The sequence below is a fragment of the Heteronotia binoei genome, chromosome 10, assembly GCF_032191835.1.
Source record: "Heteronotia binoei isolate CCM8104 ecotype False Entrance Well chromosome 10, APGP_CSIRO_Hbin_v1, whole genome shotgun sequence".
NCBI lineage: Eukaryota > Metazoa > Chordata > Lepidosauria > Squamata > Gekkonidae > Heteronotia > Heteronotia binoei.
In genome coordinates this window covers 353,538-378,261 of record NC_083232.1, presented here as the reverse complement: position 1 = coordinate 378,261, position 24,724 = coordinate 353,538, and the positions used below count along the sequence as shown (strand labels likewise).

At 54.7% G+C, this 24,724-nt stretch overlaps 1 protein-coding gene across 4 annotated transcripts in view; it reads left to right on the top strand.

The window, feature by feature from the left end:
- LOC132578050 (arf-GAP with GTPase, ANK repeat and PH domain-containing protein 3-like) overlaps positions 1-24,724 on the top strand; it is a 403,463-nt gene that overhangs the window by 333,073 nt on the left and 45,666 nt on the right. For all 4 annotated transcript variants that reach the window (XM_060247877.1, XM_060247876.1, XM_060247879.1 and 1 more), the window contains 2 exons: positions 12,391-12,449; positions 22,277-22,364. In XM_060247877.1, the coding sequence (XP_060103860.1) occupies positions 12,391-12,449; positions 22,277-22,364 (147 nt within the window). The remainder of the gene's footprint in view (positions 1-12,390; positions 12,450-22,276; positions 22,365-24,724) is intronic.

Sequence of the window (24,724 nt, the reverse complement as noted above, 5' to 3'; positions counted from 1 at the left end):
CCCTCCCCCCTGGTATAAATCAATGGTGCAGCCTCATTTGGAATACTGTGTACACTTTTGGTTACCACAATTCAACAATATTCTATCATTGAGAAAAGGACAACTAAAATTATTAAGGGGTTGGAACACTTTCCCTATGAAGAAAGGTTAAAATGCTTGAGGCTCTTTAGCTTGGAGAAATGTCGCCTGCAGAGTGACATGATAGAGGTTTACAAGATTATGCATGAGATGGAGAAGTAGAGAAAGAAGTGCTTCTTTCCCTTTCTCACAATACAAGAACTCATGGGCATGCAATGAAATTAATGAGCAGTAAGTTTAGTACAGATAAAATTTTCACCCAAAGGGTGATTAACACATGGAATTCACTGCCACAGGAGGTGGTGGCAGCTAGAAGCCTAGACAGCCTGAAGAGGGGATTGGACAAGCATCTGGAGCAGAGGTCCATCAGTGGCTATTAGCCACAAGGTATAGCTGGAACTCTTTGTCTGGGGCAGTGATGCTCTGTATTCTTGGTGCTTGGGGGGGCACAGTGGGAGGGACTTCTGGGGTTCTGGTCTCACTGGTGGACCTCCAGATGCCACCAGGGGTTTGGCCACTGCGTGACGCAGTGTATAGGACGATGGGCTATTGGCCTAATCCAGCATGGCTTCTCTTATGTTCTTATGTCTGGGGCAGTGATGCTATGTGTTCTTGGATACTTGGGAGGCGGAGTGAGAGGGCTTCTAGTGTCCTGGCCCCACTGATGGACCTCCTGATGGCACCTGGGTTTTTTTTGGCCCGTGTGACACAGTGTGTTGGACTGGATGGCCCATTGGCCTGATCCAACATGGCTTCTCTTATGTTCTTATGTGACACAGAGTGTTGGACTGGATGGCCCATTGGCCTGATCCAACATGGCTTCTCTTATGTTCTTATGTGACACAGAGTGTTGGACTGGATGGGCCATTGGCCTGATCCAACATGGCTTCTCTTATGTTCTTATGTGACACAGAGTGTTGGACTGGATGGGCCACTGGCCTGATCCAACGTGGCTTCTCTTATGTTCTTATGTGACACAGAGTGTTGGACTGGATGGCCCATTGGCCTGATCCAACATGGCTTCTCTTATGTTCTTATGTGACACAGAGTGTTGGACTGGATGGGCCATTGGCCTGATCCAACAGGGCTTCTCTTATGTTCTTATGTGACACAGAGTGTTGGACTGGATGGACCATTGGCCTGATCCAACAGGGCTTCTCTTATGTTCTTATGTGACACAGAGTGTTGGACTGGAAGGGCCATTGGCCTGATCCAACAGGACTTCTCTTATGTTCTTATGTGACACAGAGTGTTGGACTGGAAGGGCCATTGGCCTGATCCAACAGGGCTTCTCTTATGTTCTTATGTGACACAGAGTGTTGGACTGGAAGGGCATTGGCCTGATCCAACATGGCTTCTCTTATGTTCTTAAGTGACACAGAGTGTTGGACTGGAGGGGCCACTGGCCTGATGCAACATGGCTTCTCTTATGTTCTTAAGTGACACAGAGTGTTGGACTGGAGGGGCCACTGGCCTGATCCAACATGGCTTCTCTTATGTTCTTATGTGACCCAGAGTGTTGGACTGGAGGGGCCATTGGCCTGATCCAACAGGGCTTCTCTTGTGTGACCCAGAGTGTTGGACTGGAGGGGCCATTGGCCTGATCCAACAGGGCTTCTCTTATGTTCTTATGTGACACAGAGTGTTGGACTGGAAGGGCCATTGGCCTGATCCAACAGGGCTTCTCTTATGTTCTTATGTGACACAGAGTGTTGGACTGGATGGGCCAATGGCCTGATCCAACAGGGCTTCTCTTATGTTCTTATGTCTGGGGCAGTGATGCTCTGTATTCTTGGTCCTTGGGGGGGCAGTAGTGAGAGAGGCTTCTGGAGTTCTGGCCCTACTGGTGGACCTCTCGATGGCACTAGGTTCTGGCTGTTGTGTGATACAGAGTGTTGGACTGGTTGGATCATTGGCATGGTTCTCTTATATTCCTGTGTTTGGGGAAGTGATGCCTCAGAGCTTGCAGCGGGGGCAGGAAGAGTGGGTGGGCTTCTAGAGTTCTAGCCCCGTTGGTGAACCTCCTGATGGCCTCTGGGTTTTGGCTGCTGTGTGACACAGAATGTTGGATTGGATGGGCCTTTGGCCTGATCCAACATGGCTTCTCTTATGTTCTTATGTTTGGGGAAGTGATGTCTTGGTGCTTGGGGGGGCAATAGTGGGAGGGCTTCTGGAGTTCTGGTTCCACTGGTGGACCTCCTGATGGCCCCTGGGTTTTGGCTTCTGTGTGACGCAGAGTGCTAGACTGGATGGACCACTGGCTTGATCCAAAAAAACTTCCCTTCTGGTTCTATGTCTGTGGCAGTAATACTCTGTATTCTTGGAGCTTGGGGGGGGGGGGCGCAGTGGGAGAGCTTCTGGAATTCTGGACTTGCTGTTGGACCTCCTGATGGCCCCTGGGGTTGGCCATAATGTGACACAGGGTGTTGGACTGAATGAGCCACTGACCTGATCTAGAATGGCTTAGCTTACGTTCTTCTGTCTGGGGCAGCGATGCTCTGTATTCTTGGTGTTTTGGGAGGGGCAGCTGTGGGAGGGCTTCTGTGTGTGTCCTAGGTAACTGGTGACCCAAGGCACAATGGGTTTTTCTTTCACAGGGCTTCGGGAGTTCTGGCCCTGCCAGTGGTCCCTTGATGAGCCCTGGGTTTTGACCCTGAGTGTTGGACTGGATGGGCCATTGGCCTGATCCATCATGGCTTCTCTTATGTTCTTATGTAACACAGAGTGTTGGACTGGATGGGCCATTGGCCTGATCCAACAGGGCTTCTCTTATGTTCTTATGTAACACAGAGTGTTGGACTGGAGGGGCCACTGGCCTGATCCAACAGGGCTTCTCTTATGTTCTTATGTGACACAAAGTGTTGGACTGGAGGGGCCACTGGCCTGGTCCAACATGGCTTCTCTTATGTTCTTACGTGACACAGAGTGTTGGACTGGATGGGCCATTGGCCTGATCCAACAGGGCTTCTCTTATGTTCTTATGTAACACAGAGTGTTGAACTGGATGGGCCATTGGCCTGATCCAACAGGGCTTCTCTTATGTTCTTATGTAACACAGAGTGTTGGACTGGAGGGGCCACTGGCCTGATCCAACAGGGCTTCTCTTATGTTCTTATGTGACACAAAGTGTTGGACTGGAGGGGCCACTGGCTTGGTCCAACATGGCTTCTCTTATGTTCTTATGTGACACAGAGTGTTGGACTGGATGGGCCACTGGCCTGATCCAACAAGGCTTCTCTTATGTTCTTATGTGACAAAAAGTGTTGGACTGGAGGGGCCATTGGCCTGATCCAACATGGCTTCTCTTATGTTCTTCTGTGACACAGAGTGTTGGACTGGCTGGGCCATTGGCCTGAACTAACATGGCTTCTCTTATGTTCTTATGTGACACAGAGTGTTGGACTGGATGGGCCACTGGCCTGATCCAACAGGGCTTCTCTTATGTTCTTATGTGACACAGAGTGTTGGACTGGATGGGCCATTGGCCTGATCCAACAGGGCTTCTCTTATGTTCTTATGTGACACAGAGTGTTGGACTGGAGGGGCCATTGGCCTGATCCAACATGGCTTCTCTTATGTTTTTATGTGACACAGAGTGTTGGACTGGAGGGGCCACTGGCCTGATCCAACAGGGCTTTTCTTATGTTCTTATGTGACACAAAGTGTTGGACTGGAGGGGCCACTGGCCTGATCCAACATGGCTTCTCTTATGTTCTTATGTGACACAGAGTGCTGGACTGGAGGGGCCACTGGCCTGATCCAACAGGGCTTCTCTTATGTTCTTCTGTGACACAGAGTGTTGGACTGGATTGGCCACTGGCCTGATCCAACAGGGCTTCTCTTATGTTCTTATGTGACACAGAGTGTTGGACTGGAGGGGCCATTGGCCTGATCCAGCATGGCTTCTCTTATGTTCTTATGTGACACAGAGTGTTGGACTGGATGGGCCATTGGCCTGATCCAACAGGGCTTCTCTTATGTTCTTATGTGACACAGAGTGTTGGACTGGAGGGGCCATTGGCCTGATCCAACATGGCTTCTCTTATGTTCTTATGTGACACAGAGTGTTGGACTGGAGGGGCCACTGGCCTGATCCAACAGGGTTTCTCTTATGTTCTTAAGTGACACAGAATGTTGGACTGGATGGGCCATTGGCCTGATCCAACAGGGCTTCTCCTATGTTCTTATGTGACACAGAGTGCTGGACTGGAGGGGCCAGTGGCCTGATCCAACAGGGCTTCCCTTATGTTCTTCTGTGACACAGAGTGTTGGACTGGATGGGCCACTGGCCTGATCCAACAGGGCTTCCCTTTTGTTCTTATGTGACACAGAGTGTTGGACTGGAGGGGCCACTGGACTGATCCAACAGGGCTTCTCTTATGTTCTTATGTGACACAGAGTGTTGGACTGGAGGGGCCACTGGCCTGATCCAACAGGGCTTCCCTTATGTTCTTATGTGACACAGAGTGTTGGACTGGAGGGGCCACTGGACTGATCCAACAGGGCTTCTCTTATGTGACACAGAGTGTTGGGCTGGATTGGCCACTGGCCTGATCCAACAGGGCTTCTCTTATGTTCTTAAGTGACACAGAATGTTGGACTGGATGGGCCATTGGCCTGATCCAACAGGGCTTCTCTTATGTTCTTATGTGACACAGAGTGCTGGACTGGAGGGGCCAGTGGCCTGATCCAACAGGGCTTCTCTTATGTTCTTATGTGACACAAAGTGTTGGACTGGATGGGCCATTGGCCTGATCCAACAGGGCTTCTCTTCTGTTCTTATGTGACACAGAGAGAGTGTTGGACTGGAGGGGCCACTGGCCTGATCCAACAGGGCTTCTCTTATGTTCTTACGTAACACAGAGTGTAGGACTGGAGGGGCCACTGGCCTGATCCAACAGGGCTTCTCTTATGTTCTTATGTGACACAAAGTGTTGGACTGGAGGGGCCATTGGCCTGATCCAACATGGCTTCTCTTATGTTCTTCTGTGACACAGAGTGTTGGACTGGATGGGCCATTGGCCTGATCTAACATGGCTTCTCTTATGTTCTTATGTGACACAGAGTGTTGGACTGGATGGGCCATTGGCCTGATCCAACAGGGCTTCTCTTATGTTCTTATGTGACACAGAGTGTTGGACTGGATGGGCCATTGGCCTGATCCAACAGGGCTTCTCTTATGTTCTTATGTGACACAGAGTGTTGGACTGGAGGGGCCATTGGCCTGATCCAACATGGCTTCTCTTATGTTCTTATGTGACACAGAGTGTTGGACTGGAGGGGCCACTGGCCTGATCCAACAGGGCTTCTCTTATGTTCTTATGTGACACAAAGTGTTGGACTGGAGGGGTCACTGGCCTGATCCAACATGGCTTCTCTTATGTTCTTATGTGAAACAGAGTGTTGGACTGGAGGGGCCACTGGCCTGATCCAACAGGGCTTCTCTTATGTTCTTCTGTGACACAGAGTGTTGGACTGGATTGGCCACTGGCCTGATCCAACAGGGCTTCTCTTATGTTCTTATGTGACACAGAGTGTTGGACTGGAGGGGCCATTGGCCTGATCCAGCATGGCTTCTCTTATGTTCTTATGTGACACAGAGTGTTGGACTGGAGGGGCCACTGGCCTGATCCAACAGGGCTTCTCTTATGTTCTTAAGTGACACAGAATGTTGGACTGGATGGGCCATTGGCCTGATCCAACAGGGCTTCTCTTATGTTCTTATGTGACACAGAGTGCTGGACTGGAGGGGCCAGCGGCCTGATCCAACAGGGCTTCTCTTATGTTCTTCTGTGACACAGAGTGTTGGACTGGATGGGCCACTGGACTGATCCAACAGGGCTTCTCTTATGTTCTTAAGTGACACAGAATGTTGGACTGGATGGGCCATTGGCCTGATCCAACAGGGCTTCTCTTATGTTCTTATGTGACACAGAGTGCTGGACTGGAGGGGCCAGTGGCCTGATCCAACAGGGCTTCTCTTATGTTCTTATGTGACACAGAGTGTTGGACTGGATGGGCCACTGGCCTGATCCAACATGGCTTCTCTTCTGTTCTTATGTGACACAGAGTGTTGGACTGGAGGGGCCACTGGCCTGATCCAACAGGGCTTCTCTTCTGTTCTTATGTGACACAGAGTGTTGGACTGGAGGGGCCACTGGACTGATCCAACAGGACTTCTCTTATGTTCTTATGTGACACAGAGTGTTGGACTGGATGGGCCACTGGCCTGATCCAACATGGCTTCTCTTATGTTCTTCTGTGACACAGAGTGTTGGACTGGAGGGGCCACTGGCCTGATCCAACATGGCTTCTCTTATGTTCTTATGTGACACAGAGTGTTGGACTGGAGGGGCCACTGGCCTGATCCAACAGGACTTCTCTTATGTTCTTATGTGACACAGAGTGTTGGACTGGAGGGGCCACTGGCCTGATCCAACATGGCTTCTCTTATGTTCTTATGTGACACAGAGTGTTGGACTGGAGGGGCCACTGGACTGATCCAACAGGACTTCTCTTATGTTCTTATGTGACACAGATTGTTGGACTGGAGGGGCCACTGGCCTGATCCAACAGGACTTCTCTTATGTTCTTATGTGACACAGAGTGTTGGACTGGATGGGCCATTGGCCTGATCCAACAGGGCTTCTCTTATGTTCTTATGTGACACAGAGTGTTGGACTGGAGGGGCCATTGGCCTGATCCAACGTGGCTTCTCTTATGTTCTTATGTGACACAGAGTGTTGGACTGGATGGGCCACTGGCCTGATCCAACAGGGCTTCTTTTATGTTCTTCTGTGACACAGAGTGTTGGACTGGAGGGGCCACTGGCCTGATCCAACATGGCTTCTCTTATGTTCTTATGTGACACAGAGTGTTGGACTGGAGGGGCCACTGGCCTGATCCAACAGGGCTTCTCTTGTGTTCTTTTTGTTCTCTTGCTGGAGGGAGCAGCATCAAGACTGTAAATGCCCTCCTCTGTTTAGGTTGCTGGGAAGCAGCGGATGGAGAGAAGATGCTTCAGCTGGGCTCCCTGGCCCCCACGGCACCCTTTGCCAAAGTCACATGGCCATCCGGAAGAGTCTCTGGGACTGGCTTGCTTCTGCCAGCTCCAGATGATGCTGAGCAGGCTGGGTTTGTGTGTGGCTCTTGGAAGATCTCGATTCCGCCAGGGGGTTGGATAAAGCCAGCTCAGGCATTTGATATTGGATGCATCTTTCAATGTAGTTCAGCACCTGCAAAATGGGTCACAGCAAGCACAACCACCAGGGAACTTAGTGGACTTGCTCATTTCTTCAGAATTGGGGCAGGGGAACTCATGTTAAGATTCGAATAGGTCAGAAATTAGTGATAAAAAACCGTGTTGATTGAATAAAATCAGTGGTGGGGTCAACTGTCCTTCCAGCCAGAGTAGCTAGTGCTTTTAAACCCTCCCAAGAACCGACATAATGGATTTAAGAGCGCAGCCTTTCGTGTGGCTCTACAGAAGCCGAACGCTTCATGAGGCGGGCAGTGGCAGCAGAGGCTTCCTTCTCAGACAGATTTAGTAACTCGACTCATACTTCCCTCAAAGCAGCTATAGTGGTTGAAGCGCTGTAGCTTGAAGAACTCACAAACTTTTGAGTTTTGAGCTGAGGATTCATTTTGACTCCACCACACTGTTCTTTTATACACTGGGGCCGTTTTTCCTGCACTAAGACAAAAATGTGTGAGCTGGAGGCTAAAAAACTGTGAGCTAGCTCTCACTAACTAAGGTGATGGAGAGACGGCAGAACTGCTCAATTCCTACTTTTCCTCAGTCTTTGCTTCTGAGGGAAACAGTGCTTAACATGGCAAAAACAGAGCACAGAATGAGAGAAGGGAGTTGCACCCTCAGCCTCTGTGGGGTGCTGCCAAGTGGGCCCCTGGTGCTGCTCTTGGTCCCTCTCTGCCCCTGGAATGCCTTGCAGAGAGTGCTGCCAGCTTGGAGGTCACTGATGGCTCAACCCAGAGCCCCAGCCTTCAGGACAGATTCCACTGAAAGGGCTTTCTGGAATAACGGAAATTTCAGCTGGTGCTGGAAGGCTGCTATGGAGGGAAGGGGTGGGGTTGCAAAAGTCCCCCTCCCCCGTGGCTCAGATTTGCCCAGTATAGTTCCTGCCCTCGGGCTTCTTCAACCAGCTCAGAAGTTGCCCCCATACAGATGGGGGGGGGCAGCCGGCAAGGCCAGCAGCAAACGCAAGTGGTTCAATTAATTAATTTGTTTATTCCCCACTTTTCTCCCCATTGGGGACACCCAGTGGCTTGCAGCGTTGTTTCCTCTTCTTCAACAACAACCCTGTGAGGCAAGTGTGGCTGAGAGGTGGGGCGTGCTGCAGCCAGCCTGACATGGTGTGGGCAGTCTTCAGGGGCTGCTGTCTCGTACAGCCCCTTCCGCAGACCAGGCGGGGTGTTACCCAGGCAGATGCAGCTGTGCCCCCCCCCCGTCTGGCGGGCAGGTTAAGCGGAGAGGGGGAGGGAGGGGGGGCAGGGAGCATCATGCCACTCTAGGCCAACGCCCTTCCCATTGGCTCACTCCTTCCCACAGGCCCTCCTTTGTATTCAGCTGATAGATCATGGAGTCAGTCGTTAACCTGGGTAGATTTTACATTTTGCCGGTTAGCATGCATGGGAACATTGAAACTACCAATGCAGCAGAAATCCAGAGATGCTTCAGTTGCTTGGGCTGAGAAACCGGGGGTGGGGGTGGAGGGGCTCGTTCTCAGGCATAGGTGGAGAAATCGCATAGTTGCTTGTTAAAGAATGACAATAAGTCTGAGTTAATTCTCAGTAAAACTAGAGTTCACAACAGACAGTCACGGCTCAAAGATCACCAAAAGTTCACTCGGTGGAAGGTTAAATTTTTAACTTCGAGAGAGAGAGAGAGAGAGAGAGAGTCCTGTAGTCCAAGCTCTGCTCATGACCTGAGTTTGATCCTGGTGGAAGCTGGGCTCAGGTATCTGGCTCCAGGTTGACTCAGCCTTCCATCCTTCTGAGGTGGGTAAAATGAGTACCCAGCTTGGTGGGGGGAAAGTGTGGATGACTGGGGAAGGCAAGGGCAAACCACCCCGTAAAAAGTCTACCAAGAAAACATCCTGATGTGACGTCACCCCATAGGTCGGTAATGACCTGGTGCTTGCACAGGGGACTACCTTTACCTTTAGATAGATATATGGATAGACAGAGATATAAAAATAGTTGGTTAATTTCTCTGCAAGCTTATATGGCTTAACTCTGTAGAAAGTGGCCGTGCTTCCGCCTGCATGCCCACCATTCCACTCCCCCAGGAGAACTGGGTTGAGTTCCCCAGCCCTCCACAAGATGCAGGGATCTCACAGCTGGATACCAAGAGGGGGGCTGTGGCCTTGCCTGCTGACAGGCAGTGGCAGTGGGGCCAAGCATGGCTCTCCCCCAGCGTCCCCTGCCCCCTGGCCTGGTGTCCAGGCTGGGGAGGGGGCCAGGTGGACCAGGAGGGCTCCCTCTCCACTCCCGGGTCCCAGCCCGATTGGAGAGATGCCTTCAGTCAGGACACCAGCAGCCCAGTCTGTCTTCTGTCCTGGCCCGAGGTCTTTGGAGGACGTGGCATTGCCTCCCTCTGCCAACTTCTGGGCACAGCAGCTTGAAGCTGTCAGGTGAGCAGGCTGGGGTTGGGGTGCAGCAGGGGAGCTGGCCTTCCTGCTCAGACCTGGTGTCTGTTGTGTTGGCTCTCCAAGACATGGAGCTGCACAGCGTGCCACCTGCCCCCCCGCTCAGGGATTGGGCATGCTGCCATAGCGCCCATGAGGTGAGGGTTCAGTTGGCACCAGTGCCTTTCCACATGGATGGTGGCAGAGAAGACTGTTGAGTCTCTGAGGGGGTTCAGCAGGGCAGGGAGAAGGAGGAGGGGCCTGCCTCCAATGCCCCCCTCCTCCAGAAGAACTGGCCTTGATTCCCCCGCCCTCCTCCATGTCCTGGGGGGCGGTGGAGGGTGTGGCCAGAGGCCTGGGGGGCAAGGTGCCTGCAAAATGGGGCTCCCACGATTGGCTGTCAGGGGTAGTGAGGAGGGTGGCTGGCTCCCCCACCCCCCGGAAGCTCTGCTGGCCAGATGGGCCCTCTTGGAGGATCTGAGGCGCGTGGGGTGGGAGGGAGAGATGGACAGGTGGCCCTGCAGCCCCTTCCACAGGGCACCTGACCTCTGTGCCCTTGGGGTGGTAAAGGCTGCAGCCTGTGTGTGTGCGTGGAGGGGGGGCACAGGAGAGTTTTCTCTGGCCAATGGGGTCAGGCCTGCCCCTGGTCCCAGTGCTGGAACAGCCCCCCCCCCCCCCCGCCTGTTGCAGCCTCCCGGCACCTCCACTCTCTCACCTTCACTTCTCTCGCTCAGCAAGAACTGGGGCTGTGCCTCCACAGACGACCGGATCGGCTTGTCTGGGCAAGGCTGGGGTGTGGCTGGTGGGGGGGCGCTTTGACCCGGGCATGTGAAGTGTGTCCCCACCCAGTCTGGGCCCTGGATGCTGATGTGCCACCTTGGCTAATGTGTGGGAGGGAAGGCTCCACCTCCACCAGTGCGCCAGGACAGCTGGGGTGGGGTAGGGAGGCTGGCTGGCTGTGTGGCATGCCCCCCTCCCTCCCTCCGTCCTGTGGGGAGCTGACAGGGGTCCTGCTGGTGTCAGGGCTCCCTCCTCCCGCCTCTTCCCAAGCAGAGCCCGAGCCAGAGCAGCTGACTCACGGAACCAGTTTGGGTGGCGTCCTGGGAAGCCCTGCTGTCGGTTGGGCCAGCAGCAGAGAGCTCCAACGCCTGGGCAGAAGCAGGGCCTGGAGGTTCCGCCCCCCAAGGCCGCCTCCCTACCCTCTCAGGCCCTGCTTTTGGTGGAGTTTCCCGGTGCCGGTTTCATTGGCACATCATGTCCCCAGGCGCCAACTCAATGACCGAAGAGTGGCCTCAGGAGGACATGCCCCTCCCTTCCAGTGGCAAGAGCTGTCCCCCTTTTTTTGGGGGGGGGAGGACAGTGCAAAGTGGGCCTGGTGTTAGCGGCCCCCAGGAGGGCCAACCAGCGGGGGCTGGAAGGGGGGGGGTGTTCAGTTTCTGCCAAGAAGGCTTTCTCCCTCTTGGGAATGGCTCTCTGCTGGGCTGGGGGGGGGGCTGCATCTCTCACAGGTCTGGGGACAGACGGGGCCTCCTCCCCCCCCCCCGCCTCCCCCCACCTGTCTGGCTGCTTCAGAGAGAGAGAGATCTCAGGGTGGACAAAATGGGGCTGGAGTCTGTGCCCTTGGGTGCCCCTCCCCTCTCCCCCCTGGGGTCGGGGAACCTTCTTGAGCCAAGAGGGCAGGGGGGTGGGGCTTGAGCCAAGAGGGCAGGGGGGTGGAGCTTGAGCCAAGAGGGCAGGGGGGTGGAGCTTGAGCCAAGAGGGCAGGGGGGTGGGGCTTGAGCCAAGAGGGCAGGGGGGTGGAGCTTGAGCCAAGAGGGCAGGGGGGTGGGGCTTGAGCCAAGAGGGCAGGGGGGTGGGGCTTGAGCCAAGAGGGCAGGGGGGTGGGGCTTGAGCCAAGAGGGCAGGGGGGTGGGGCTTGAGTCAAGAGGGCAGGGCGGGTGGGGCTTGAGCCAAGAGGGCAGGGGGGTGGGGCTTGAGCCAAGAGGGCAGGGGGGTGGGGCTTGAGTCAAGAGGGCAGGGGGGTGGGGCTTGAGCCAAGAGGGCAGGGGGGTGGGGCTTGAGCCAAGAGGGCAGGGCGGGTGGGGCTTGAGCCAAGAGGGCAGGGGGGTGGGGCTTGAGCCAAGAGGGCAGGGGGGTGGGGCTTGAGCCAAGAGGGCAGGGGGGTGGGGCTTGAGCCAAGAGGGCAGGGGGGTGGGGCTTGAGCCAAGAGGGCAGGGGGGTGGGGCTTGAGCCAAGAGGGCAGGGGGGTGGGGCTTGAGCCAAGAGGGCAGGGGGGTGGGGCTTGAGCCAAGAGGGCAGGGGGGTGGGGCTTGAGCCAAGAGGGCAGGGCGGGTGGGGCTTGAGCCAAGAGGGCAGGGGGGTGGGGCTTGAGCCAAGAGGGCAGGGGGGTGGGGCTTGAGCCAAGAGGGCAGGGGGGTGGGGCTTGAGCCAAGAGGGCAGGGGGGTGGGGCTTGAGCCAAGAGGGCAGGGCGGGTGGGGCTTGAGCCAAGAGGGCAGGGGGGTGGGGCTTGAGCCAAGAGGGCAGGGGGGTGGGGCTTGAGCCAAGAGGGCAGGGGGGTGGGGCTTGAGCCAAGAGGGCAGGGGGGTGGGGCTTGAGCCAAGAGGGCAGGGCGGGTGGGGCTTGAGCCAAGAGGGCAGGCGCTCACTCTCTGCTTCTCTCTTTCTGCAGATTCCTTTGTGAACAGCCAGGAGTGGACGCTCAGCCGGTCGGTGCCAGAGCTCAAAGTGGTGAGCAGCCCCTCCGGCCCCTGCCCGGGATGGACAAGGGAGGAGGGGGGAGGCTCAGAGGGGGGAGCGATGGGGGTGTCGGGGCTCCCTCCCTTCTGACGGCTGGGCCTCCCTTGCCTTCCTTGGCCCCTCCCCTTCACAAGGCAGTCCCACCCGGGAACTTGCAGTTGTTGCCCGAAGCTCAGTTTGCGGCTGCCTGGGGCACTCTCTGGGCTGCAGCCTCTTGCTGCCATGCATCCCCAAGGGATGCCCCCTTGCCCCTGGAATGAAGGGGGCAGGGCCACACATGGGGGCAGGGCGGCCCTGCAGCGCCTGCCGGCAGGAGAGCTTTAGATGGTTAAGAGCTGGCAGAGGCCGCCAAGAGCTGTGTGGGACGGAGGCTTAGCGGGCCTGGGGAGCCTGTGAGGCCTGCGTCACAGTAGGGAGAGACAGACTACAGTCCCCAGAATGCTCGGCGCTGCTCCCAGCCAATCGGCGCCCAAGTAGGCTCTGAGGAAAACAGTTTAAAAGCTCTCTCGGGACCAGCGCTGGTCTTTCCCCCTGAGAGGCTGAGCAGGCAGGAGGGCTGCTGTGGGGGGGAAAGACTCTCCCTCCCTCTGAGGGGGGAGAGGGGAGAACAACAAGGCCACAGATGTATACCCCGCCCTTCTCTCCCAATCAGAGCGCTGAGCCGCCTACAGGCTCCTCCCCCTTCCTCCCCCACAACAGACACCCTGTGAGGCGGGTGGGGCTGAGAGAGCTCTCCCAGAAGCTGCCCTTTCAAGGACAGAGTCTCAGAGTGGCCACAGTCTCCTTTCCCTTCCTCCCCCACAACAGACACCCTGTGAGGCGGGTGGGGCTGAGAGAGCTCTCCCAGAAGCTGCCCTTTCAAGGACAGAGTCCCAGAGCGGCCACAGTCTCCTTTCCCTTCCTCCCCCACAACACACACCCTGTGAGGCGAATGGGGCTGAGGGAGCTCTCCCAGAAGCTGCCTTTTCAAGGACAGAGTCTCAGAGTGGCCACAGTCTCCTTTCCCTTCCTCCCCCACAACAGACACCCTGTGAGGCGGGTGGGGCTGAGAGAGCTCTCCCAGAAGCTGCCCTTTCAAGGACAGAGTCTCAGAGCGGCCACAGTCTCCTTTCCCTTCCTCCCCCACAACAGACACCCTGTGAGGCGGGTGGGGCTGAGAGAGCTCTAACAGAAGCTGCCCTTTCAAGGACAGAGTCTCAGAGTGGCCACAGTCTCCTTTCCCTTCCTCCCCCACAACAGACACCCTGTGAGGCGGGTGGGGCTGAGAGAGCTCTAACAGAAGCTGCCCTTTCAAGGACAGAGTCTCAGAGTGGCCACAGTCTCCTTTCCCTTCCTCCCCCACAACAGACACCCTGTGAGGCGGGTGGGGCTGAGAGAGCTCTCCCAGAAGCTGCCCTTTCAAGGACAGAGTCCCAGAGCGGCCACAGTCTCCTTTCCCTTCCTCCCCCACAACAGACACCCTGTGAGGCGGGTGGGGCTGAGAGAGCTCTCCCAGAAGCTGCCCTTTCAAGGACAGAGTCTCAGAGTGGCCACAGTCTCCTTTCCCTTCCTCCCCCACAACAGACACCCTGTGAGGCAGGTGGGGCTGAGAGAGCTCTCCCAGAAGCTGCCCTTTCAAGGACAGAGTCTCAGAGTGGCCACAGTCTCCTTTCCCTTCCTCCCCCACAACAGACACCCTGTGAGGCGGGTGGGGCTGAGAGAGCTCTCCCAGAAGCTGCCCTTTCAAGGACAGAGTCTCAGAGTGGCCACAGTCTCCTTTCCCTTCCTCCCCCACAACAGACACCCTGTGAGGCGAATGGGGCTGAGAGAGCTCTCCCAGAAGCTGCCCTTTCAAGGACAGAGTCTCAGAGTGGCCACAGTCTCCTTTCCCTTCCTCCCCCACAACAGACACCCTGTGAGGCGGGTGGGGCTGAGAGAGCTCTCCCAGAAGCTGCCCTTTCAAGGACAGAGTCTCAGAGTGGCCACAGTCTCCTTTCCCTTCCTCCCCCACAACAGACACCCTGTGAGGCGGGTAGGGCTGAGAGAGCTCTCCCAGAAGCTGCCCTTTCAAGGACAGAGTCTCAGAGTGGCCACAGTCTCCTTTCCCTTCCTCCCCCACAACAGACACCCTGTGAGGCGAATGGGGCTGAGAGAGCTCTCCCAGAAGCTGCCCTTTCAAGGACAGAGTCTCAGAGCGGCCACAGTCTCCTTTCCCTTCCTCCCCCACAACACACACCCTGTGAGGCGAATGGGGCTGAGAGAGCTCTCCCAGAAGCTGCCCTTTCAAGGACAGAGTCTCAGAGCGGCCACAGTCTCCTTTCCCTTCCTCTCCTACAACAGACACCCTGTGAGGTGGGTGGGGCTGAGAGAGCTCTCCCAGAAGCTGCCCTTTCAAGTACAGAGTCTCAGAGTGGCCACAGTCTCCTTTCCCTTCCTCCCCCACAACAGACACCCTGTGAGGCGGGTGGGGCTGAGAGACCTCTCCCAGAAGTTGCCCTTTCAAGGACAGAGTCTCAGAGTGGCCACAGTCTCCTTTCCCTTCCTCCCCTACAAGAAACACCCTGTGAGGTGGGTGGGGCTGAGAGAGCTCCCCAAGAAGCTGCCCTTTCAAGGACAGAGTCTCAGAGTGGCCACAGTCTCCTTTCCCTTCCTCCCCCACAACACACACCCTGTGAGGCGAATGGGGCTTAGAGAGCTCTCCCAGAAGCTGCCCTTTCAAGGACAGAGTCTCAGAGCGGCCACAGTCTCCTTTCCCTTCCTCCCCTACAACAGACACCCTGTGAGGTGGGTGGGGCTGAGAGAGCTCTCCCAGAAGCTGCCCTTTCAAGTACAGAGTCTCAGAGTGGCCACAGTCTCCTTTCCCTTTCTCCCCCACAACAGACACCCTGTGAGGCGGGTGGGGCTGAGAGAGCTCCCCCAGAAGCTGCCCTTTCAAGGACAGAATCTCAGAGTGGCCACAGTCTCCTTTCCCTTCCTCCCCCACAACAGACACCCTGTGAGGTGGGTGGGGCTGAGAGAGCTCTCCCAGAAGCTGCCCTTTCAAGGACAGAGTCTCAGAGTGGCCACAGTCTCCTTTCCCTTTCTCCCCCACAACAGACACCCTGTGAGGCGAATCGGGATTAGAGGGCTCTCCCAGAAGCTGCCCTTTCAACGACAGAGACTCAGAGCGGCCACAGTCTCATAAGAACATAGGAACATAAGAGAAGCCATGTTGGATCAGGCCAACGGCCCATCCAGTCCACTCTGTGTCACACAGTGGCAAAAAATTTTACATATACACACACACTGTGGCTAATAGCCACTGATGGACCTGTGCTCCATATTTTTATCTAAACCCCTCTTGAAGGTGGCTATACTTGTGGCCGCCACCACCTTCTGTGGCTGTGAATTCCACATGTTAATCACCCTTTGGTTGAAGAAGTACTTCCTTTTATCTGTTTTAACCTGTCTGCTCCTTTCCCTTCCTCCCCCACAACAGACATCCTGTGATGTGGGTGGGGCTGAGAGAGCTCTTGCAGCGGCTGCCCTTTTAAGGACAGAGTCTCAGAGCAGCCACAGTTTCCTTTCCCTTCCTCCCCCATAACAGACACCCTGTGAGGTGGGTGGGGCTGAGAGAGCTCTCCCAGAAGCTGCCCTTTCAAGGACAGAGTCTCAGAGCGGCCACAATCTTATTTCCCTTCCTCCCCTCAACAGACACCCTGTTAGGCAAGTGGGGCTGAGAGAGCTCTCCCAGGAGCTGCCCTTTCAAGAACAGGGTCTCAGAGCATCTCACAATCTCCTTTATCTTCCCCACAAGACCCCCTGTGAGGTGGGTGGGGCTGAGAGGGCTCTCACAGCTGCTGCCCTTTCAAGGACAACCTCTGCCAGAGCTATGGGTGACCAAGGCCATTCCTGCAGCTGCTAGTCGCGGGGTGGGGAATCGAACCCGGTTCTCCCAGATAAGAGTCCGCGCACTTAACCACAACACCCAACTGGCTCTCTATTAGAGCTCTGGCTGACCCAAGGCCATTCCTGCAGCTGCTAGTCGCGGGGTGGGGAATCGAACCTGGTTCTCCCAGATAAGAGTCCGCACACTTAACCACAACACCCAACTGGCTCTCTATTAGAGCTCTGGCTGACCCAAGGCCATTCCTGCAGCTGCTAGTCGCGGGGTGGGGAATCGAACCCGGTTCTCCCAGATAAGAGTCCGCACACTTAACCACTACACCAAACTGGCTCTCTATTAGAGCTCTGGCTGACCCAAGGCCATTCCTGCAGCTGCTAGTCGCGGGGTGGGGAATCGAACCCGGTTCTCCCAGATAAGAGTCCGCACACTTAACCACTACACCAAACTGGCTCTCTATTAGAGCTCTGGCTGACCCAAGGCCATTCCAGCAGCTGCAAGTGGAGGAGTGGGGAATCAAACCCGGTTCTCCCAGATAAGAGTCCGCACACTTAACCACAACACCCAACTGGCTCTCTATTAGAACTCTGGCTGACCCAAGGCCATTCCAGCAGCTGCAAGGGGAGGAGTGGGAATCAAACCCGGTTCTCCCAGATAAGAGTCTGCACACTTAACCACAACACCCAACTGGCTCTCTATTAGAGCTCTGGCTGACCCAAGGCCATTCCTGCAGCTGCTAGTCGCGGGGTGGGGAATCGAACCTGGTTCTCCCAGATAAGAGTCCGCACACTTAACCACTACACCAAACTGGCTCTCTATTAGAGCTCTGGCTGACCCAAGGCCATTCCAGCAGCTGCAAGTGGAGGAGTGGGGAATCAAACCCGGTTCTCCCAGATAAGAGTCCGCACACTTAACCACAACACCCAACTGGCTCTCTATTAGAGCTCTGGCTGACCCAAGGCCATTCCAGCAGGTGCAAGTGGAGGACTGGGGAATCAAACCCTGTTCTCCCAGATCAGAGTCCTGCACTTTACCACTGCACCCAACTGGCTCTCTTCCAAGGCGTGCCTGAAGGCCTAGCAGACCTGAGGGACAGTAGGGAGTTTATATTTCTTTGACTTCCTCCACATCACTGTCTAGTTGTTAAAGCACCTTCTCTGTTCTCTTGCCCTTTCTGATTTCCCAGCTGTGCTGTGGATGGGGCAATTTCTGCCCTCGGTCTGTGGGGTGGTGTCTTGGCACCCTTGTGGGCTGGTGGAGGGGGGCCACGCATCTGGTTGGCCACTCCCCGTGCCCACTGTAAGTGTGTGTGTGGGGGACGGTTGGAGCATTTCGACCAGGATATCGGGATCCTCTCTGGCAAGCAGGGCCACTGTGCAAGCGATGGGAGGTGGGTCCCAGGGCCTGGGGGTGGGGTCGGGGCGGGGGCTGCACAGATCCAGTAGTCCTTGAGGCTATCTGTGGAGAGGGCCTTGCTGGCGAGGGACAGAAGGCTCCAGTCCTCCATGGGAAGAGTGGCCAGAGCAAAGGGGGGGGGGGTGTTAGCTCTGCATCACCACTTCCCCGTGCATGCAGCTGGAGGGCCAGCTGCTGCTGCTTCTGATATTGGATTGATATCCTGCCCTCCACTCCAAATCTCAGAGTCTCAGAGCGGCTCACAATCTCCTTTATCTTCCTTCCCCACAACAGACACCCTGTGAGGTGGGTGGGACTGAGAGGGCTCTCATAGCAGCTGCCCTTTCACGGACAATCTCTGCCAGGGCTCTGGCTGACCCAAGGCCATTCCAGCAGCTGCAAGTGGAGGACTCCCAGATAAGAGTCCGCACACTTCACCATTGCACCAAACCGTTAGAAGAGCTTGACTGGAGCAGACCAAGGGCCTCTCCCACACAGTGGCTGGCCATTTTGGTGTCATGGCCAAGGCCCTCTCCTGACTCTGTGTGGAGGTTCCCCTCAGTCACGAGGGCTTGGAGTCACTGATAGAATTACCCTTGTAAAACCCATTTATTCCTGTGACCTCTGGCAACAAATTCTGCATTTCAATCAACTGCTGTGTAAAGAAGTATTTCCTTTTGTCTGTTCTGAATCTGGCCTCTCTCCCCATTCTGAAGATGCTAATAGCATCTCCACTGGACTCTGCTCATTTCTTCAGCAGACTTAAAATACTAATCTCATAAGTAGCTAATGATAAAACCACCCCACCCCAAATAAAACCACCTCACCCCACCCAGGGGAAAAAAATCAGAGAAAACCATGGAGCCAAGTTTGTCTGTCTGCATCATGAGAAAAGAGTGCGGAGGCACCTGCAAGTTTTGGTGTGTCCCAGCTCACCTCTTCAGATAAGGTACCTTCTTCAGGTAACCTAAGGGCAGCCTTGCTGAGAAAGAAGGGGTGTGTGTGTGTGTGTGTGTGTGTGTGCGCGCGTGCACGCTGTTAAAAACAGGCCTTGGAGCCTGTCTTGCTGGGAGATGGCATTCCTCCAGGCGTTTGTGTGTGTGTGGGGGTGTGGCAGGCATTTTTCTGGGGGCAGCAGCTTTTGGCTGGATCCCCGGGCACCACCCATTTTAATCTGCAGTTTGTGGGTGGTTGGGGGGTTCTAGGTCACTCTCCTGACTTCCGCCATGATTGTGTTGTGCTTAGGCGGGGAGGGGGGCACTCTACCCATGCCTTGAAGTGCTGCCTTGTTTCCCTGGCCGGTTTGTCCTTTGCAGCAGCGTCTTGTCTTCTTGCAAGGGCTCAGAGCAGCATATGTGGGGTCCAGCTGCAGCAGGGGGACTGGCTGATGGTGGGGAGTCCGTGGGACGGGGGAGTTGCCTGGCCGCCTCCCTCTGCTGCTCTTTCCCTCTCTGGCCCCTAGAGAGCAGACACCCTCTGGGGGCAAGGCCAGGGAAATGCAGGCTGGAAAGGGGTGTGTGTGTGTGTGTGTGAGAGAGAGAGAGAGCACTCTTGGAGGGCAGGTTCTGCCCAGAGGGAAAGTGGCCTGTGGGGTCAGAGAGGTCCATTGGGTGCTTTGTTTGTGGCGTGCCCAGGTAGCAAGCATAACAACACACAACTTTTAAACAGTTAGAAACACAGTGAAAATTATAACACAATGCATTTAAAAACACATACACACCCAACACAAGAAGTCGTGCCAGAACAGGATGCAATCCTGGATCCCCTGGGCAGGGCTGGGCTGGGCTGCCCTTGGTCCTTTGCATGCAACCCTTGCTGGCCCTTTTGCTTGGAGAAAGGTCTCCCAGCAGAGGAAGGCCATCCCTTTGCAGCGGGAAGACAGCAGAGGAATAACATGCATCTGTTTCATCTCAGAGGGGGAAGGGAGCACCAGGGTCTTCTAGTCCAGCTCTTTGCCAGCTAGGAATCCAATGGATACTTAATCCAATCCCAAACCTAAATGTCGGAGTCCACTTGATACTTAAAAACCTCCAGCAACAAAGACTCAACTGCCTCACAAGGAAGATTGTTCCAGTGTCAAACATGCCAAATGAGAGTAAGCATCCAAGATGAATGTCTCATGTTCCATGGCTGCAGCTTTCATGAGACTGATGCCTGAATAGGCTCAGGCGCCTGGAAGCGTCTGCAGTCACGCATTACTTAGTGGCTTAGGTGGCTGTTTTCCCATGACTTGCACCCTCAGCCTTGGCCTTGTTTTTAGCGCTGGGTGACAATCCTGCTTGGGTTGGGGGCAAAGCGGAAGGGCTTCTAGCCCCACTTGCGAACCTTCTTTCTTTTTTGGCCACTGTGTGACACAGAGTGTTGGACTGGATGGGCCACTGGCCTGATCCAACATGGCTTCTCTTATGTCCTTATGTGACACAGAGTGTTGGACTGGATGAGCCATTGGCCTGATCCAACAGGGCTTCTCTTATGTTCTTATGTGACACAGAGTGTTGGACTGGATGAGCCATTGGCCTGATCCAACATGGCTTCTCTTATGTTCTTATGTGACACAGAGTGTTGGACTGGATGGGCCATTGGCCTGATCCAACATGGCTTCTCTTATGTCCTTATGTGACACAGAGTGTTGGACTGGATGGGCCATTGGCCTGATCCAACATGGCTTCTCTTATGTTCTTAAGTAACACAGAGTGTTGGACTGGATGGGCCATTGGCCTGATCCAACAGGGCTTCTCTTATGTTCTTATGTGACACAGAGTGCTGGACTGGATGGGCCATTGGCCTGATCCAACAGGGCTTCTCTTATGTTCTTATGTGACACAGAGTGTTGGAGTGGATGGGCCACTGGCCTGATCCAACAGGGCTTCTCTTATGTTCTTCTGTGACACAGAGTGTTGGACTGGATGGGCCATTGGCCTGATCCAACAGGGCTTCTCTTATGTTCTTATGTGACACAGAGTGTTGGACTGGATGGACCATTGGCCTGATCCAACAGGGCTTCTCTTATGTTCTTCTGTGACACAGAGTGTTGGACTGGATGGGCCATTGGCCTGATCCAACAGGGCTTCTCTTATGTTCTTCTGTGACACAGAGTGTTGGAATGGATGGACCATTGGCCTGATCCAACAGGGCTTCTCTTCTGTTCTTATGTGACGCAGAGTGTTGGAATGGATGGGCCACTGGCCTGATCCAACAGGGCTTCTCTTATGTTCTTATGTGACACAGAGTGTTGGAATGGATGGGCCAATGGCCTGATCCAACAGGGCTTCTCTTATGTGACACAGAGTGTTGGACTGGAAGGGCCATTGGCCTGATCCAACATGGCTTCTCTTATGTGACACAGAGTGTTGGACTGAAGGGGCCACTGGCCTGATCCAACAGGGCTTCTCTTATGTTCTTATGTGACACAGAGTGTTGGACTGAAGGGGCCATTGGCCTGATCCAACAGGGCTTCTCTTATGTTCTTATGTGACACAGAGTGTTGGACTGAAGAGGCCATTGGCCTGATCCAGCATGGCTTCTCTTATGTTCTTATGTGACACAGAGTGTTGGAATGGATGGGCCAATGGCCTGATCCAACAGGGCTTCTCTTATGTGACACAGAGTGTTGGACTGAAGGGGCCACTGGCCTGATCCAACAGGGCTTCTCTTATGTTCTTATGTGACACAGAGTGTTGGACTGGAGGGGCCATTGGCCTGATCCAACATGGCTTCTCTTATGTTCTTATGTGGCACAGAGTGTTGGACTGAAGGGGCCATTGGCCTGATCCAACATGGCTTCTCTTATGTTCTTATGTGACACAGAGTGTTGGACTGAAGGGGCCACTGGCCTGATCCAACAGGGCTTCTCTTATGTTCTTATGTGACACAGAGTGTTGGACTGGAGGGGCCATTGGCCTGATCCAACAGGGCTTCTCTTATGTTCTTATGTGACACAGAGTGTTGGACTGGAGGGGCCATTGGCCTGATCCAACAGGGCTTCTCTTATGTTCTTATGTGACACAGAGTGTTGGACTGGATGGGCCATTGGCCTGATCCAACAGGGCTTCTCTTATGTTCTTATGTGACACAGAGTGTTGGACTGGATGGGCCATTGGCCTGATCCAACAGGGCTTCTCTTATGTTCTTATGTGACACAGAGTGTTGGAATGGATGGGCCACTGGCCTGATCCAGCAGGGCTTCTCTTATGTTCTTATGACAAGTGTGGGCCTTTTCTTCTCTCCTTGCTTCTAGTGGCTGACGTGCCACAAGACTCATTCCTTGTGTGGCCACTGCAGGCCTACATGGCTCCTCTGTCACGGAGGTCAGGAACGATTTCTCAGAAGCAGAAAAGGCTGTTGGTGTGTCCTTGTTGCAGTTAGTGAACTTTGGTTCCTGAAATGTTTGAGGCGTGACCTGAGGATGTTTCACTTGGTAGTGAAGCTGCTTGCCTTGTGCCTGCAGCCTGGGCATATACCCCGGGGGCCTGCCACCCTTGGTGCTGCTTCATCTCAGCCATCTCCCCACAGGGCTTAGGCAGGAGCAAGGACCATGCTCATCCTTGGCTTTCCATTGCAGGGCATTGTGGGGAATCTGTCCAGCGGGAAGTCTGCTTTGGTTCACCGCTACCTGACGGGCACCTATGTGCAGGAAGAATCTCCGGAAGGTAGGTGGCAGGGAGCCAGGGCTGGGGGTCTTTCCCTGCAAGTGGCAGTTGCTCTGCTGGGTCCCCCCCCCCCCAGCTGGGTGAGGGGCAGGGAGGTCGTGCAGAAAGGCTGCCAGGATTGCATTGCTCCTATTGGGGGGCCCTGTTGGAGGCAGGCTGCCAAACAACAGGAAGAGAATCATAAAGTTCGAAGGGACCTCCAGGGTCATCTCATCCTACTCCCTGCACAATGCAGGAAACTCACAAATACCGCCCCTCCTCTAAATTCACAGGATCCACATTGCTGTCAAGAAGGAGAGCCACCACCTCCCAAGGAAGCCTGTTCCACTGAGGAACTGCTCTAACGGTCAGGAACATATGAACATATGAAGCTGCCTTCTACTGAATCAGACCCTCGGTCCATCAAAGTCAGTATTGTCTACTCAGACTGGCAGCGGCTCTCCAGGGTCTCAAGCTGAGGTTTTTCACACCTATTTGCCTGGACCCTTTTTAGTTGGAGATGCTGGGGATTGACCCTGGGACCTTCTGCTTATCAAGCAGATGCTCTACCACTGAGCCACTGTCCCTCCCTAAAATCAGTTTTGTCTATTCAGACTGGCAGCGGCTCTCCAGGGTCTCCAGCTGAGGTTTTTCATGCCTGTTTGCCTGGACCCTTTTGAGTTGGAGATACCGGGGATTGAACCTGGGACCTTCTGCTTATCAAGCAAATGCTCTGCCACTGAGCCACCGTCCCTCCCTAAAGTCAGTATTGTCTATTCAGACTGGCAGCGGCTCTCCAGGGTCTCAAGCTGAGCTTTTTTCAAATCTATTTGCCTGGACCCTTTTTAGTTGGAGATGCCGGGGATTGAACCTGGGACCTTCTGCTTCCCAAGCAGATGCTCAGCCACTGAGCCACCGTCCCTCCCCTAAAGTTCAAAGTTCTTCCTAATGTTGAGCTGGAAACTCTTTTGATTTAATTTCAACCTGTTGGTTCTGGTCCTACCTTCTGGGGCCACAGAAAACAATTCCATGCCATCCTCTATATCAGGGGTGGCCAACAGTAGCTCTCCAGATTTTTTTTGCCTGCAACTTCCATCAGCCCCAGCCATTGGCCATGCTGCCTGGGGCTGATGGGAGTTGTAGGCAAAAAACATCTGGAGAGCTACCATTGGCCACCCCTCCTCTATATGACAGCTGTTCAAGTACTTGAAGATGGTGATCATATCACCTTTCAGCCACCTCCTCTCCAGGCTAAACATACCTAGCTCCTTCAGCCTTTCTTCCTAGGACTTGGTGTCCAGACCCCTCACCATCTTTGTTGCCCTCCTCTGGACCTCTGGACCTCCTCTGGGAGGGACAGTGGCTCAGTGGTAGAGCATCTGCTTGGGAAGCAGAAGGTCCCAGGTTCAATCCCCGGCATCTCCAAAAAAGGGTCCAGGCAAATAGGTGTGAAAAACCTCAGCTTGAGATCTCGGAGAGCCGCTGCCAGTCTGAGAAGACAATACTGACTTTGATGGACCAAGGGTCTGATTCAGTATAAGGCAGCTTCATATGTTCATATGTTCATTCCAGCTTGTCTGTATCCTTCTCAAAATGTGGTGTCCAAAACTGAACACAGTACTCCAGGTGAGATCTTATCAGAGCAGAGTAAAGCAATACCATCACATCACTGCTTCTGTTAATACAGCCCAAAATTTCATTAACCTTTTTAGCCACCACATCACACTGTTGACTAATGTTCAGCGTATGGTCCACTAAGACCCCTAGATCCTTTTTGCACAGACTACTGCTAAGACAAGTCTCCCCTATCCTATAACCATGCATGGGATTTTTCCTACCTTTGCATTTATCCCTGTTAAAATTGATGGCATTGGCTTCAGCCCAGAGGGGGCAGCAGCAGCAGCAAGAGAGTGCTGCAGGCTAGGATGGGGGAGCCAGCACTGAGGAGAAGGAAAGGGAAATGGGTTTGTTTCTCCCCCTCCACCCCTGCTGCAGCAAAGGGCCTGTGTGAGGGAGCAGGGTGGGTCTCCGGTGGGGGTCAGGGAAGCTGGACTCAGATCCCTGCTCCTGGCTCTCTCAGCCTTCTTCTGAGGGTGGCTGCAAAGCTAAAGCTGGAGGAGGTGAATATCAGGCGCACCCTGGCGGGCAGGTGGGTGTAAAGGGGGGAGCTTCACACTTGTGGTCAGGGCTTTGGGCTTCTTGCTGAGGTTGGCCTGTCCTTTCCCCCCAGTTCTGCCAAATTCTTCCCAGGCAGACTGCCGAGAGGCACCAGAGGGGACCCCCAGATCGGGCGAGTGGACTGCAGAGCTTCACTGTTCAGCAGGCACGGAGACTCACAGAGGAGTCTGAGTGGTGGAGCAAAGGCCTCCATTCAGCAGAGA